Below are 15604 nucleotides of genomic sequence, written 5' to 3' on the forward strand. Positions count from 1 at the left end.
AACTGGTTCCGATACACAAAATCCAGTCGCACAACATTGAGCCAAACCGTAAATAGACCATGTGGTGATCGAATCAGGGACGTCCAGATCAAAAGGGACTGTCCGCAAATTACTAACGAAAAGCAAAAATATTAAAATGAAAATATAAAACGGAATGGTAGGATTTTCAACCCGTTTGTGATGACTTTGTCTTGTAGCCAGACGTGAGGAAACGACGACCTTTTACTGCTAAGACGTACTTTAGGACTTTCAAATAAATGATTGAATTCAGATGGAACGTTAGCTTTTGCCCTTAAATCCTCTAATGTAAGAATAATTAACAGCTAATAACTATTAATACATTTGAAAAATTAATTGGTTACCTCCAACGCAACAATCATACTGAGCACGAGCGTCTATCTCAGTTTTCAAATTGGAAAATGATGTTCCTGCGACCATTTTCCGGTACTCAGACAAACAGAAATGATACCGGTGTTCTCGCATAGCCCAAATCCCTTCGTCTCGTAGTTGCTGATGAAGCTCAGGACAACGATCATCACCTAGTGCCGTACTAATTGGTTATTTTTTTTAATATAAAAATTACAGAAAGGTACAAAACAATATAAATGTTTCAAATATTTAAAAAAATTTATATTTAAACTAGTTGTAGATCAACATATTTTAGAAATTACGTACATTGTATACAAAACGGCAAAAACAGAGATTGTATAATAATGTGCTAAAACATCAGCCAAATACGAAGTGAGGCAAATATTCTCACCAACTTTATCAGAACGTTTCCCACGGCTTCCAGCACATTGATCATCTAAAGGAAATAGCGCTAAGCAGAGTGCCCGTAGATGTATGGTAACCGATAAAATACCTTCCTTGAGGCAAGTAGAACGGCAAGATCGTGAACAACAGCTGCACTGAGGATTCAGCTGAGTTTGTGAAATTGCTGTCAATCCTGCTACCTGCATGCACAACCACAATGTCATTTGAATAAAAGTTCAAGCTTGTAAGAAATTATATTAAATAATCATAATCAATGCAGCATTATAAAATAGAACTATATTATTTGTATTTAGCAATCAATTACAAATCAACTAATACAGTTACAGGCACCAAATATATTAATAGTTACTCTATTACATTGATTTGTTCTTTATAAAAACTTTAATTGCCAGTTTGCATAAAACAGATTATTTGATGGTAGAGTGTACTATTTGAAATCACATAATTATGTCATTGTATTACCATAACATATGTGTATACTATATCATGTATACTGTACGATGTACGTAGCCTCATGTTACTTTACAGAACAATAACTTTGACGTTTTACTCTCTTCTACGTGTAACGGATTGCAATACAAAACAGCCACTTCAATACGTTGACAATAAAATTTTTCAATTGCAAATCAAACGTAAGCGATTGTACAAACGTCTTCACATGGTCGTCGTTGCTTACAGTTTCTGTATCATCTTTATGCATTGCTAACTTAGATCTCAAATGCAGCGCTAACGGTGCCGACACTACTGATTAAGGCAAATATTTTATACGTATGTAACATAGACATAAAATATTGTTTAATTTTTTGAAAAATATAGAGTAATGAGCACTTTTGTCTTACAATATGTAAAATAAGTATCTATGTATAATTAGCATTCCAAATGTAGAAGAAAAAATCTTACGTCAAATATACCATCTGAACTTGCCAACGTGTAACCACAAGAGCGCGAACAGTTATCTAAGCTTTTGAACATCTATCGACAGTCACCAACGACTTTAATTATGAAAGCTCTATTATACTCGACCACACAATACGTCTCACCTTCTCCCGAGTCAACTTGCTTTCATTATTGAGTATGTACAATCCCTTGTCCACAGCAAGAAGAGCAATATCCGAAAATGGGCAATCCACATTGATGTCAAGCTTGACTTGCTCACTTGGTCGTACTTGTGAGTTTGCTAAACTCAGAGATATCTACCAACATTGCTTCTGTTATAGTCTCTATTCTTTCTCATTATAGTCTAATGTTTTGTACCTCGTTTGCGCACCGTTTGTTGGTGTTTACGCAGGCAACATCAGAGATGACATGACGTTGCCCATCCGAACAACGCTTCACATAGAAAGCAACGACGCAGAAACGATCAGCCAACTGAGGAGTGACGTCCACCTGAAACGTTGTGATTAGACCCGGTCTACTTGAAAAACGTTGAGAAGATTGAATGCTCCCTCTGGCGACTACAAGCGCAGTAATCTGCAGCTGAACGGTACGAAAAGAAAACTATAGTTACGAAATCTGGTGAAAAACACACACAGGCCAAGCCTACCGTTTCGTTGTTCAAGTGAGACTTGACAATCTCAAAGTCAGTAGTTCCTCTAACCTGAAAAAACCGGGTAACTTTGAGTTTTCTAGGTTGGTCAAAAGCTGGAGAAATGGCTACTACTGCTCAAATCTGAAGTAGAGGTTAGCAATTAAGTAAATAAAGTATTGTTAAATTACTTAATATCCACCACCCCAACTATTTAGTTTTTCCACAAAGTCTAAGACGTTTATTTCGTTGCCGGTGTTGCTGTTGTTGTTGTTATTGTTCTTGGTGTTTTTGCTTCAAGGACATTGATAAACCCCAAGACTTATGAACCTATCTGTTAGTATTCTAACTAATTAAATTGTTATTATTAATAGAAAATCAAGTACTAAATTTTCCAAAACAATCCTTGGAAAGATGCATTAGCATCATATTAAATAGTAAGTACAGAACAGCTTGTAAGTGCAATTCCATTTAGAGTCTAAACAAATCTTTGTCTTTGATCTGTGGAAGAAAATGTATATATAACTGTATCACTATGAAAAGCCTCAGACAGTTCTCTGTCAATTACCAAACCGCAAAATTGGTTGGTCCGTAATTTCTTGCTGTAGACCGCATTGAGTCTTTTGTATTCTTTTGGTCTATTCAACCTTGTGTCGTCATCAAAATAGGTTTGATATCGTTGATGGTATCTTTGATTTTAGGAAACTTTGACTGGCATTGTGTCCTCGGTAGACAGTTGTTGAGTTTGTCCGTCGAACAAATCTGGTACAAGTATTTTAATAAGATCGGGACGGATCTCCTCGGTCTAGAGTTTGAAGACCTTCGGGTCGCCTTTCCGACTCTATTGTTGCCAGAATTCGTTGAAACACTCAATCAGTTGTTTTCTAGATGTATGACATTGAAGCGGTCTGGGATCTGCATTGGCTATGGCGTTCCTGTAGATCTCGACGAGTTTCTTCACCATCTCCATAAATCTGTCGGTGGTACGGATGTTCACGGTCTCTGCTAGTATATTTTCGTCGTTGGTGAGATCTGCTCGTCTGAAAATACTGGCATGGGGAGCATCTAACCTCAAGAGATGTCCTATGGGCAGCAGTCTGCCTTCAAAATCTCTTACCACTCACTCTGTGATTGTTTTACCGAGATCAATGGTTTTAAAGTAGATCGATAACCAGCAATTCCATGTAGCAACATTATCAGGACTTAGAGGTATGGGTGGGGCAAAAATATTCTTCTGGCTAAACCATACATCCGTGATTGTGAAAATATGAAGCCCGGTTACCAGTTTGGGTGTATTCCCATGATATAGTGGGGATGCAACCTTGAATTATTCTACGTCTAGCCACCTAGTAATCAACCACTAGTTTAATTCATCGAACGAGAGGTAGTGGGTGCTCCATGGTTGTCGTATTGAATTCAGGCCATGCAGCTGCTATCGCACACAATTCTGTGACTCTATACTAGAGATGTTATTTGTCTAATAGGGTGCAGCTTTTCACATAGGGTACACGGTGGGTGTGCGACCGAATTATATCTGGTATCATAAATGACAAAACCTGATACTACCTCATATTTTCGCAGGCTCGAGAAGCTGAGCTGCCTCAAAGGGGGGAGAGGACCCAAAAGGATGCAAAAATATAGGAAGAAGCAGGTGGTATCATTTTAATCCCAGATATACTACTTCTATACTGATAGTAGATAGAAATTGCTTACCCTTGCTCTATCAGTTTGCTGTTAATATTGTTATTATTATTGTTATTATTATTGTTGTTGTAATTGTTGTGACTGTTCACAGTTGCTGCTGTTGCTGCTGCTGCTTATAACTACACGGACTAGCTAACCAAGCTGTTCTCCGTTTTCAAGAGTAACCTAAACGATTTTACGGGTGCTAGATAGACGGTCAGAAAACATTCGTCAACATGAAACTTAGTTTAGGTTTCAGTTAAACTTCAACTGCGCTGGCGTCACAGTCAGAACGCCAAAAAGCAACAGGTTTTCGTTCCAGTAAGTACAGTTTGGCGAAGCATAGCTCTAGCTTACAAAAAACCTTTCTATTTACTGAGAATTAGTCACCATTTGAACGCAATGCAGCTTCATAACGTTGCGCGCGCGCGTGTGTGTGTACATGTATGTGTGTTAAAATTTAGATACACATACCCTCACTTCTCCAATCGTTGGTCTAACGGAGAAAAGTCCAGTGCAAGGTGAACAAAATTCTTTAAATATGCAATCAACACCCAGATGCTGATCGTTTGCCTTCACCTGCATTTAAAGTTAAACATTAAAGTGTAACAATTCAAAACGATGTAGCAGCATACCTCGATTGTTATGCTTTCCTGATTCTCACCTCCAACATCGACTCCAAGGTTGGCTATACCACTAGCACCTGTTGTTTGTCTTTTGATGTTGCCGTCATAACTTGCTGTAACCAACACGCCTTCTGCGTTATCGCCATTTGGATAACGAGCGCGAATCTAAACACATAGTATTCCAATATTTAATTAGATGGTTTTTAGAAACATTTATAAAATTTAAATGTCTTGTCTGTCTGTCTGTCTAACTGTTCCTTTCTTTGTCTCTCTGGTTTTCATACTTTTTCATGTCTAATATCTGTATTGTCTTTTGTTATTTCCTTTTCTTAGTTGTCTCTCTTCTGTTTGCTAATTGCTTTCCCTAATTAGTATGCCTACAAGCCTGCCTAAGCCTGCTTGCTGAAATAAACATCACTTTAGTATAAACAATCAACAATCACTACAAATTTTTATTCAGTTTGCTGCAAACCGTTTTTCAAATTACAATACTATGTATTTAATATCAATAAAAATGTATACGACCATAGATACTAAAAGTATTAGCTTACAATCAATACCTGATCTAGTAATTCAATAAATCAATATTAGTTATAATATCAGTTATATTACTTTGTTTATAATACTAATAGCATACTAAATAGTTTGTTTAGTCATTTACTTATTCATGACCAACCTGCATCTGTAGGGGGAGGTTTGGTTTGTAGTATGGCGGCATGAGGTCACAGTCAAGTTTGATAGGATTGTCTGTAAACACGGCCGTGTTGTCAGACGCGCTAGCCTTGATACCACTGGCCTTCTCAGTCACTTCAACAAACACAGACAAGCGTCTACCGAGGGGAAACTGTTCGTATCCTCCATTGGCAAACGTCAGCCTTTTTACTCCTTTTTCCTGCAAACAAATGTCTTTACTAAAGAATACAGTAAAAGTAGAGTTTTCTTTAGGCAACCCCAGCCACGAGAAAGAATTTCTCGCTAATAATGACGTTGGCAGTCTCCGTTGATTCATTCCAAATTCCGAGTTGAACACGCAAAGATCCAACTACTCCTTTGTTGTAAGTATACCTAGTTTGAATAAATTGCCATTTAGATGACCTTGTCATATAACACACTACTTCCATTGGCAAAATAAACCAGACCAAGAAGATCGAGCAATCATAAACTAAGAGTAAGAGAAAGAAAACAAAGGAAGAGAAAGAGAGAGGGAGGAAGGGTGGGGGGAGGGTGGAAGGGAGGAGGGAAGGGAGGAAAGGAGGAAGGGAGGGAGGAAGGAGGCAGAGAGGAAAAGAGAGGGAGGAAAAGGGAGGGAGAAAAAGGGAGGGAGGAAAAAGGAGGGAGAAGAGAGGGAGAGAAGGGAGAGAGAAGCAGGGAAGAAAGAGAAGCGAGGAAAGACAGGTAAGGGAAGAAGTCAGGGAAGAGAAGGGAGGGAAGGGAAGAAGAAAAGAGAAAAGGGAGGAAAAGAGATGAAAGTAAAAGGAGAGAGGACAGACCACAACAGATATTCAAAACTCTTACGATGCCGACACGTTAACTTTGATATGTTCATCAGTTGCCTTTACAAATCTCGGTGATCTTACAACGACATTGAATCGGGGAAGAACTAAAAGAAACAATTTTACTTTCGACTATTGGTTTATTAAATAGATACAAAAATTTGATCATTTATGCATTAACAGTAACATACAGCCAGCCAGACAGAAAGAGCAGACAAAACCAAAGTTAAAACAAGCACCGACAAGCAAACAGACAGACAGACAAACAGTAACTCGTAAACGCTAACCATAATTCTTTACTTCAAAGCTTGTTTCTGAGATGACAGTATCCTACATTACAAAGCAAGCGCAACACATTCAAGTATCAAAGCAACAGAGTCAGCATGTAGTCAAGTCTTACATCACAGCTTCGTTTGGCAACGATTGACCAATCACCTTCAATAGGAGTCAGCCCCAAGTTAAATTTCCGCTTCTTTATCACTACACAAAATACAAAAGTTCAAGTTATTTAATCAACAATACAGTACTGTGCAAAAGTTTTAGGTCACCCTGTTTACTTCACTAATCTGGAGGAAGAAAGTGGACTACAGTCAACAGCTACAGCTTTATTGTATCACAAACAACAAAAAACATCTTGCATACTACTCACAAGTAATCTTTCAGGTGCAGAACTACATTTTCATACAACCTTAGAACAATATCTGGGTGACCTAAAACTTTTGCACAGTACTGTATAATATGTCAAGAATGTTCTTACTTTCTCGAGAGGCGCATGGTTTGATAGTCAACCTATCAACTATAATGTTCTGTGGATTCTAAAACACATGAAATAATGATATATGTGTCTAGATATACAAACAACTTGTGTCATGGATAAACTCAAATCGCTTTCCAGAATATGCACTACATATTTAGCCAAAACACATACCTACTGCTAGTACGTTTATTTAAAATGCTGCTGTAGATGAACTCAAAGAATATGTAGAAGCATTTGTTTGTTAATTGACACAAATCGTGAAAATTACAGATGATGCTACAAAGTGCCTTACCTTGATGTCGAGAAGAACGTTGCATATGCACTACAAACAGCACAAAACTCACGCCTTGAACATTATAGCTGCACGAGTTTGTCCTACCTCGTTATCTTCTCTACAGCAAGGAACAAAGTTGCAGCCAAGAACAGCCACTCGAATGGTGACTTCAAAAAATTATTAGAGGTTAAATAAAATTTGGCGCTGATAATAATAATAATAATCATAGTTACCATTATCATTCTTCACGTATATGGGCTTGTCCGTCTGGATGAGCACAATAGAAGGACTGGATTTGACGGCCACTGAGACTGCGCTGTTGAACGACAGCGAGCTGTCGTCACTGATTGCTCTGACAGTAACAAGGCGCTGATCGTCTGGAAATGTTGGTTTGGGAAGGCGTTGGCATGGAACCGAAATAAGGAACTCTTGTGGGGTGCCTAAAACAATAACTAATTTATTAACTAACTAAATCCTGCAGTTGAGGAAAGAGCAATGTCTACTCTTGTGTCTACGTCGGTCATGTTTACACTAGAAACTTCCGATGGCTTGTTGACAGCAGGGGTGGCCAAATTGGGATATTAGGCTTTTGCCTTGGTGTGGCACCAAGAACGCATCCTGATGCCCACGGAAATGACATACCTACGCGGACACACCTGCGCAAGACTAGTTTGAGGCTACCTGCCTGTATCTACCTAACTATACCTACCTAACTACATAGTATATATATATATATATATATATATATATATATATATATATATATATATATATATATATATATATACTTATGTATGATCATGGTGTACATACGATCATGATGTCTTGTGTTCAGTCCGCAGTCGTGACGTCACCGTCTACCTAAGTATGGTGTGATAGCTTAGTTGGTTAGAGAGTCATCTTATTGAATGTTTGCATCCGGGACCTTGAAGGTTCGCAAGTTTAAGTCACAGTGATGGCGAGCTATGGCCTACTTTCCTTAAGCAAGAAACTAACACACAATTGCTTCTCTCGATTCAGGAGTCTAAATGAGTACCAGCAGAAATGCTGGGGAGAAGAAAAGAACCCACTGAAAGATGGACATCAGGCTGAAGAGGCATTTCTCGGTAAATATAACCAGTCTCCTTCTTTTTTCTTCTTCTTCTCCTTCTTCTTCTTGTTCTTTTTCTTGTTCTTGTTCTTCTTGTTGTTGAGTGACTTCAAACTTTGGTGCCAAATCTTCGCTTGTTTGGTGCCCAAGACCAGCCTCTGTTACCGCTTCTGGCACGTCCATAGCGCAAGTTGACCACACGAGTTGTCTGCTTGACCGTGTTCAAAACCTCAAAACCACACGACAACCGGTGTACTGACCGTGTTCAAAATCTCAAAACCACACGACATCCTGTGTACTAACCGTGTTTAAAACCTCAAAACCACACGACATCCTGTGTACTAACCGTGTTCAAAACCTCAAAACCACACAACATCCTGTGTACTGACCGTGTTCAAAATCTCAAAACTTTTCGTTTCCTATTGCCACGCTTTACCACAGCAAAACAAAGAAGGAAACTACACTACTTGCACGTTATTTATGTCTTTTAGTGCGAGTAAATGATTGCTTATATTAATTAAATGGTGCTGCCGTTCATCCACTAGTAGGCACACCTCTAGATGAGCTGTTCAGCTTGTTATCAGATTTCCCACCTTTCATGGTAACGGATTCCAAATGAGTCGCACTAGTCACTATAGAATTCGTCAATCTGACCCAAGCATGCAGTGTTGCTCCATGACGACAATCACTTGATCCTTTAGTCTTCTTTGCTAGTTTGGTTGACAGATTTCTAAGCTATATAAATTGCGGTTTCTGTACGAGAACGTTTACGAAAATGCAAGTCGGTGGATCTCCAACCCATTGATTTTCCAAATTCAAAGACTAACTAGAAGCCGTTTTACAATCGTTTTCTAATCTCTGGCCGTAATCGCCACGCCCTTTAGTGCGGCGCCTCGCAAGTGGCAAGACATGATGGTGTTGACAGTCGGCAATGTACTGTGTACTACAATTATCCTGACACAAAAGACGTCGTGGGTTCAGAACGAGTTGTTTCTCAGTCCATCGCAAGACTCTGCTGTCATACACCATGCCGCATACCAAGAAAACAATAGCTAATAGACTATTCTTTCTGAACAATGTAGTACGTTCGTCATACCAGAGAACATACCCTATACCAGTAGCTACACGTCACACCTAGCCACTGAAAACCTCTCTCTAGATTGTTGAAACATTTAACTTTGCAACAGTCTGTTCATGCACGAATTCATCTTACCTTCTTCAACATCTACTGTGTCTGATCTGTACAAGACAACTCCATTGGCGTCTTCCACTACCAATCGTGTCGCGATTGCAGACGATCCCACGTCGAAGACTGAGACAACCACCTTCTCGTCTTTGCAACACTGCACCACTCTCGACAGTGCAACAAAATAGTCCCTGCAACAAACAACAGTAGAAACACGAGTAAAGCAAATCTGTCTCGATCAAAACGTACCCGCTCTGAACGGTGGAAATGCAACATAGAACAGAGAGAACGCATAGCAACCGTCCGTTGAAAGCCATCGTAACTGCAGCCAGCCAATCCCTTGAGAGATACACTGCAAAAGAGCACCTCTGTTTGCGCTTATATATGCAGCCAACGATTATTTTAATTAACCTAGTGGCGGTAATTAGCCTCGTACCAGACCCTCTCGCGTCGTCGTGCCCAGTTTCCGTATTCGGCGTTGTCTTGTTATATGGGAACCGGGCACGACGGCGCAAGAGGGTCCGCTACGAGGCTATCGGTAAATATATTCCAAAAGTTATCGCCTAGATGGCCATGTGCATGTCAGGTAAGCAGTCACTTATCAGAAAACGGCTTGGCTAAAATGGAAGTGTGGTGTGGCCCAAACAGAAAGTGTGGTTTGGAGAATGTACCAAACAGGAAGTGTGGTGTGGAGGATGTCACTAACGGAAGTGTGGAGTGAAGAGTGGGCAAAACGGAAGTGTGGTGTGAAGAGTCGCAGTGTAGGTAGAGGTAATGTGAATACAAAATTCATAAAAATTGCTGTGCATTTTATAGCTTAGATTATTTCTAGCTATTCAGTAGCACAATCAAAATACTCTCCCTCTAAAATCAGGGTTTTAGATCAGCATGTTTAGGCATAGCTGCCCACTACGCCTTCAACACACCGCTACCCCTTCAATGTACTGGCTAGGCATAATGTCTCTGTTCATACCTGTGGAACGTTTATCAACAGCGATAATGAGGGAGAAGATGGAGACTTGTCAATCATGAGTCTCAATTGCATACCTATAGTATTGTAATTGGATTTGTTGCGTAGTGTAATTAAGTTAAGAATGTAATCTATACCTTACTATCTGTCTGCCTCAGTGTGATTTGTAGAGACTGAGTTTCAGCCAGAACACCAAAAGCAAACGGCTTACAAAAGGTATGATCCTAGACCACTCCACAAAGCAGTGTAAATTTTTATTTCAAAAATGTTACAGACAACACCAACATGCCACGCCCACGTGCCAAACTCATGTTCCACGACCATACTGCTATACTCCTTCCCAAAATCCTGGCTAGAACCCTGAAAATGCAATATAGTACTGTACCGGCCAACAACTTGCACAATCATCTACTTATGTTGTAAATCATATACTCAATATTCGCTAGTTTAAAAGCTTCTTTGAAACATGTCCCTAGACAAACGAACAACACAAGCAAGCATCCAAGGGCTAAAACCAGCAATAAGCTATCATTTTTCATTTTGGTAACATACTACCTTTACAACTGCCAACTGTTGACAAGCCAAAAGTGAAGCAAAATTACTTCACATTCAGCACATAGAGCACAAAAAAACGTTAGAGAGAAATCTTCTAACCTAGCATGAGGTCTCAGTAGTGGAAATAAAGCTCGGCACACATTAAGTGTACCAGTGAAGTTGACACAAACTGTTTCTCGAGCTTGCTCTGCCAAAGAAGCAGTGCTTGCTGGCTAAAGAAGCACCAACCATAAATATAGTTATCTTCATTCAGTTGTTGATCATACATGTAACAGCTGACTTTGTAGGAAATAGCTGCATTATTCACCAAGACGTCTAAGCCCCCATATTTCTTTACAAGAAAATTTTTGAACTCCTGAATGCTTTTGGAATTTGATATGTCAAGCTGCTGGTAAATGACTCTTATGCCTTGTTTCTCCAAATCAGTTTGAGATTGTTGTCCTCTAGAAGGATCACGAGCTGCAACAAAAACCAACTACAGTTAATTGTGACCAAAATATTCAAATGCTTCACAATCAGTTATCTTGTTATCTGCATTGTCTTCATACAAAAAGATTTACTCATTTAACAACAATAACATCATTACGTGCCAATAGATGTCTCAGTTAATTTTGTGTAATCAAGACAAACACTTAATAAATGCTGTCACAGATAGACTGATTTAAAGACAGACATGCAAGGTTGAAATCGACAGACAACATTGCCACAAACAGACAGCTATACAAAAAGCTAGACAGCTAGCAGTAATAGCGGTAGCGGATACAGGAGACACACGGAGCAACACACGCGACCCCTCTGAATGATGCTAAACTACAGAGCATACTGACTCAGCCTACTATGTTTAGCTATGTAAGTGAACTGTACTACGTTTGATGTACTGCTGATCAAGCTGTTTCAGGAATCCCCAGTGCATGAGCTCTCCTAGCTACGCCACCTCAATTCTGACTTCCAGCTCTGAGACACTTGCCTCACACTTCATCTGATCACATAGCTGTCACGTTTTCTGCACGTGTCACGCATTCTACATGCACGTGCCAACGAAGCCAGGTCGAGTTGAATGTACTATAAGCCACTTACCCGTGCTAAGTTTGAAGTCTTGATTTCTGCTCTACACACAATGTCGACTCATTCTATCTCCGTTTTCTTAAAAACCACATGCACTCTTTTGACAACATTCTCTGTGAATTGGCTTCAAACCTGACAGCGCTGAACACAAAGCGCTACTTGACCATAATGGTGGTTCACACAGTCTAAGTGGACCAGCCCAAGAGGGGCCTGCAGCGGTCTATGTTTCGTCACGACACAATTGCAGAACAGCTTGTACCAGAAGATGCACAAAATTTGTGCTCTGTTGCTGTTGTTGGAGATGGCAAATGTCTCTTCAGGGCATTTTCTACTCTGTTTAGCAGAAAGGAGAGAAAAGATTACGTTGATCTAAGGGTCCGTACAGCCATTGAGTTATACACTAATACCTTGGTTATCCGGCCCTCAAAGTTCCGAGGACATCGATCTACCGTGGAGTCCCAGCGATCACGTGTGAAAACTTCTTTACATAAAGGCGGATGAGCAATTTTGCATCCACAGAAATGGCGACTAGTGGAGGCAGTCTGTCCTTACACTTGAGAAAAAGAGAGAAATCTAGAAAGGGAAGTCTCAATGTCGTGTAGCTGAGATTTTTGAACTGCCAAAGTCAACTGTTGGAAACATTTGGAAAAATCGAGGAAAGATCATGTTCGGTGCAGAGGACTCAACTGTCGCCAAGCAGCAGTGTAGTCTCACGTAGCCATACCCCTTTCCGCCACGTCCTACTTCCGGGCGAAATGGGGTCTGGTGACAGCCTTTGATGTCACCGTGTAATGCGTAGCCTGAAATTGGCTATCTAAAGAGACCGAATTTGGTTTCTTAGGCCCTGTCCGCACTGGCAACTAAATCACGATCCAATCTCGATAAATCCAATCCACATCGCAAGGTGGTTTCGATCAGGATCAGGTTGAATCCAATTAGAAATTATGGGCGTTACCTCCACGTACACTACGCGTGTAGTAAAAAAACTAATGCTCCTCATTTGTTTTTGTTCTCGCTCACCTTACGTCGCTGCATCAACACTTTACACAAGCAAAGAAGCTACATGTACACATCGGTCATCAGTCACGTGATATCCTATGTCAATTAGCTTCTCTTGTTTCATACAGAACAACTCGAAGACTACGCATACGGCTAGAGTCGCAACTGAGACTGAATGCGAATACATTGGATGGATGAAAACGCACTCGATACTGTTTGCTGTTTTGACGTCTAGAGCGGCCGTGGACAGTCCAGACCCGCTGGATACGAGCGAGGGAATTCGCTAGGAAATCACAGCTATTTGGTCGCAAGTTGTCGTAGCATTCACGCATAATCTGCCTCCAATTCACCGCTAGTTCTTTGCCAAATCACAGCAAACTCATACCAAACTCGGTGAGAATTTACGTAGAAGTTTTGTAGGTTTTTGTGAGCAAATTCTCGTAGGAATCGCCTAGAACTCATGGAGAATTCGCGCACGCTTCATGGGAATGGACTGCATATTCACACCGAATTCGTGTGGGGTTCACGCGAATGGAGTGTGAATTCACACCGTATTTGACGTGAGTTCCTACCGTATTAGCAGTGTACTGATGGAGAACTGACGTACAAACAATCCGACCAGATTACTCGCAGGTTTCACTAAACGCATTTATTTCAATTAGAAATTGCTACTCATGCACATACACCATTTCAAAATGCTAAACGTTCTTTTTTGCTCTCTGATACCGGCACTTGTCACCTAAGGCTTTGTTCAGTTTCTGATGGACGCTCTTCAGCGTTTCCCCTGGCTGGAGAGGGAATGCAGTGACACAGTGACCTATAATTATAATCACATATGTAAGCATACACGTACTGTCAGATTTCTAATGCCAGATATACAATCTCTAGCAAACCCAGAAATTCACCCAGCACACAAGACTTTCTCAAGTTTCCAAAAGTGCCAGTGAAGCTTACTTAATGCTGAGAATTGCCCACACAACTGATCTCTGCATTGGCATGAGCTTAGTGAAAGAAACTCAAAATACACAGTGTATGCAAGTGCTAGTGTGATGGCTTGAAGGAATAGGAAATTAAGTTAATGATCTCTACACCAATGTTACGTCAGTCCCCTACTGTACCAGTTTCTGAAAAACCTCTATAGTATTGTCGGTCCCTTTCAAGTGTTGTTAGCCTCCTTTTCTGTGTAAAAACATTGAGATCTTCTATTATGTCTGTAGCAAGACAATTTGACACTGAACAATTCCACCATGCTCCAGGTTTCAACATCCAACAAACCAAGCACATAATAGTACGTCAGATTCGGATGCATTCTTCTTAACTAAAAACAGCCGTCAAACAATAAAAGTTCTACACAATTTTATACATCATGCAGTGTATTATCTAAAGCTTACACAGCAGGAAATTATGGATTTGCTATTTTGCAAATTATAACGTAGTGATGATACAGACAACTTACTTCTCAAAGCATCCATCTTTAGCTGATCCAGCTGCCTCTCATTAGCTCTGTTGCCAATACCGGACACAGCTTGTTCTTCTTTGGCAAAAAGAACATCAAGTAGTGCCCTTGCCAGCTCCACTCGAGAGGAAGATGCTTCAGCTGCCCTTAGACTTGTAAATAAAGAGGTTACGCCATATCTCTCATCACCAACAAAGACTATATATACCAAGAGAGACACCAATAACCTTCCTAACAGTACATTACTTTATTAGTACTTGTAACCTGTAGAAGGCTGTCCTTGTCCTGCGGGTATGCCATCAGACAATGGGGTCAACTCATCCTGTTGCACAAAACGTTGCGGAGGGGGAGTGGAAGTACAAGAGGAGGCAGCAGTGGCAATAGGAATACTACAAGAAGAAACTGGCAGAGCAGCTGAATCAAGAACAAGGACAACAGGAGAAACAGCAGAAGATTCCAGCTATACACTCTAAAGTGTAATCTGTTAATGAATTATGTCTTCCTTTTCTAACTGCACGTGTACTTGCCTTTTTGGATTTGCAGGTGAAAAGCAAGTTTGAAACTTTCTGAATGGAGTCATTTGAGATTGAAGAGGTTCTTTAATTTCTGTCATATCAGCAAGCAGAATGAGTACTGACGTCTCCAGTGCACTTAATTTTATCTGCAAGACACAACAGACAATAGTACATTACGTAGAGAGATGTCTATGTATTTATATGTATATTTATCATATATAGTATACACGAACTGTCTTATTTGTACATGAGCAAACAAATGAGGCAGGTAACTAGCGAATTAATTTATCACATTAAGGTAGACAAAACAAGTCAACTATCTATTCCAAATAAGAAGATTGGATTGCAAGAGCTAGATAACCTGTACAAGAGAAATCACCTCAGGCAATTAATGATGCACTAACTCATTGAAACACTTAATTTATTTGTCATTCTAAGTCCAAGAGAAGTCACGTAAACTTCAAAACGTATTGTCACTCAAGTCGTAAATATGTCTGTGTAAATTATGGGAAATGACTTTCAGGTTTTGGGTGGCAGTCATGCAGACACTATGGACAAAGTCATTTTAAATTTAGATATGTCTGAAACACTAACTTTTAAAAACAAGGCACAAGACCCTATATATATATATATATA

At 40.0% G+C, this 15604-nt stretch overlaps 2 protein-coding genes and 1 long non-coding RNA gene across 3 annotated transcripts; all 3 read right to left on the bottom strand.

Moving 5' to 3' along the window:
- Nucleotides 1-131: 131 nt before the first annotated feature.
- On the bottom strand, nt 132-9725 carry LOC134197749 (complement C3-like). The gene is made up of 20 exons (XM_062667101.1): nt 9658-9725; nt 9436-9599; nt 8388-8477; nt 7366-7572; nt 7238-7299; nt 7151-7180; nt 6859-6916; nt 6502-6581; nt 6389-6431; nt 6124-6208; nt 5559-5673; nt 5285-5500; nt 4618-4773; nt 4457-4561; nt 2318-2371; nt 2029-2250; nt 1815-1967; nt 863-953; nt 363-539; nt 132-301 (listed from the first exon to the last, which is right to left on the bottom strand). The coding sequence occupies exons 1-20, from the start codon at nt 9723-9725 to the stop codon at nt 132-134; spliced, it is 2346 nt and encodes a 781-aa protein (XP_062523085.1).
- A 784-nt stretch (nt 9726-10509) lies between these two features.
- Nucleotides 10510-11912, bottom strand: LOC134197750 (carbonyl reductase [NADPH] 1-like). The gene is made up of 6 exons (XM_062667102.1): nt 11880-11912; nt 11214-11408; nt 11033-11145; nt 10934-10979; nt 10664-10738; nt 10510-10584 (listed from the first exon to the last, which is right to left on the bottom strand). The coding sequence occupies exons 1-6, from the start codon at nt 11910-11912 to the stop codon at nt 10510-10512; spliced, it is 537 nt and encodes a 178-aa protein (XP_062523086.1).
- Nucleotides 11913-13629: 1717 nt separating this feature from the next.
- On the bottom strand, nt 13630-14907 carry LOC134196969 (uncharacterized). Its single transcript, XR_009972584.1, has 3 exons — nt 14718-14907; nt 14454-14599; nt 13630-13814 (listed from the first exon to the last, which is right to left on the bottom strand). It is a non-coding gene; the product is annotated as an uncharacterized LOC134196969 (long non-coding RNA).
- Nucleotides 14908-15604: the final 697 nt, after the last annotated feature.

The sequence above is a fragment of the Corticium candelabrum genome, chromosome 22 (assembly GCF_963422355.1).
Source record: "Corticium candelabrum chromosome 22, ooCorCand1.1, whole genome shotgun sequence".
Lineage (NCBI taxonomy): Eukaryota > Metazoa > Porifera > Homoscleromorpha > Homosclerophorida > Plakinidae > Corticium > Corticium candelabrum.

Bases quoted from the DNA above. Each gene is read 5' to 3' on its own strand.
- LOC134197750 (XM_062667102.1), bottom strand. From the start codon at position 11,912: ATGAAGTGTGAGGCAAGTGTCTCAGAGCTGGAA. The intron at 11,146-11,213 runs GTCAGCTGTTAC...GTGCTTCTTTAG, and splicing joins ATGCAGCTATTTCCTACAAA to CCAGCAAGCACTGCTTCTTT. The intron at 10,980-11,032 runs GTTAGAAGATTT...CTGAATGTGAAG, and splicing joins CTACTGAGACCTCATGCTAG to TAATTTTGCTTCACTTTTGG.
- LOC134197749 (XM_062667101.1), bottom strand. From the start codon at position 9,725: ATGGCTTTCAACGGACGGTTGCTATGCGTTCTCTCTGTTCTATGTTGC. The intron at 6,917-7,150 runs GTAAGGCACTTT...CATGTGTTTTAG, and splicing joins ACGTTCTTCTCGACATCAAG to AATCCACAGAACATTATAGT. The intron at 4,562-4,617 runs GTATGCTGCTAC...CTTTAAATGCAG, and splicing joins AGGAAAGCATAACAATCGAG to GTGAAGGCAAACGATCAGCA.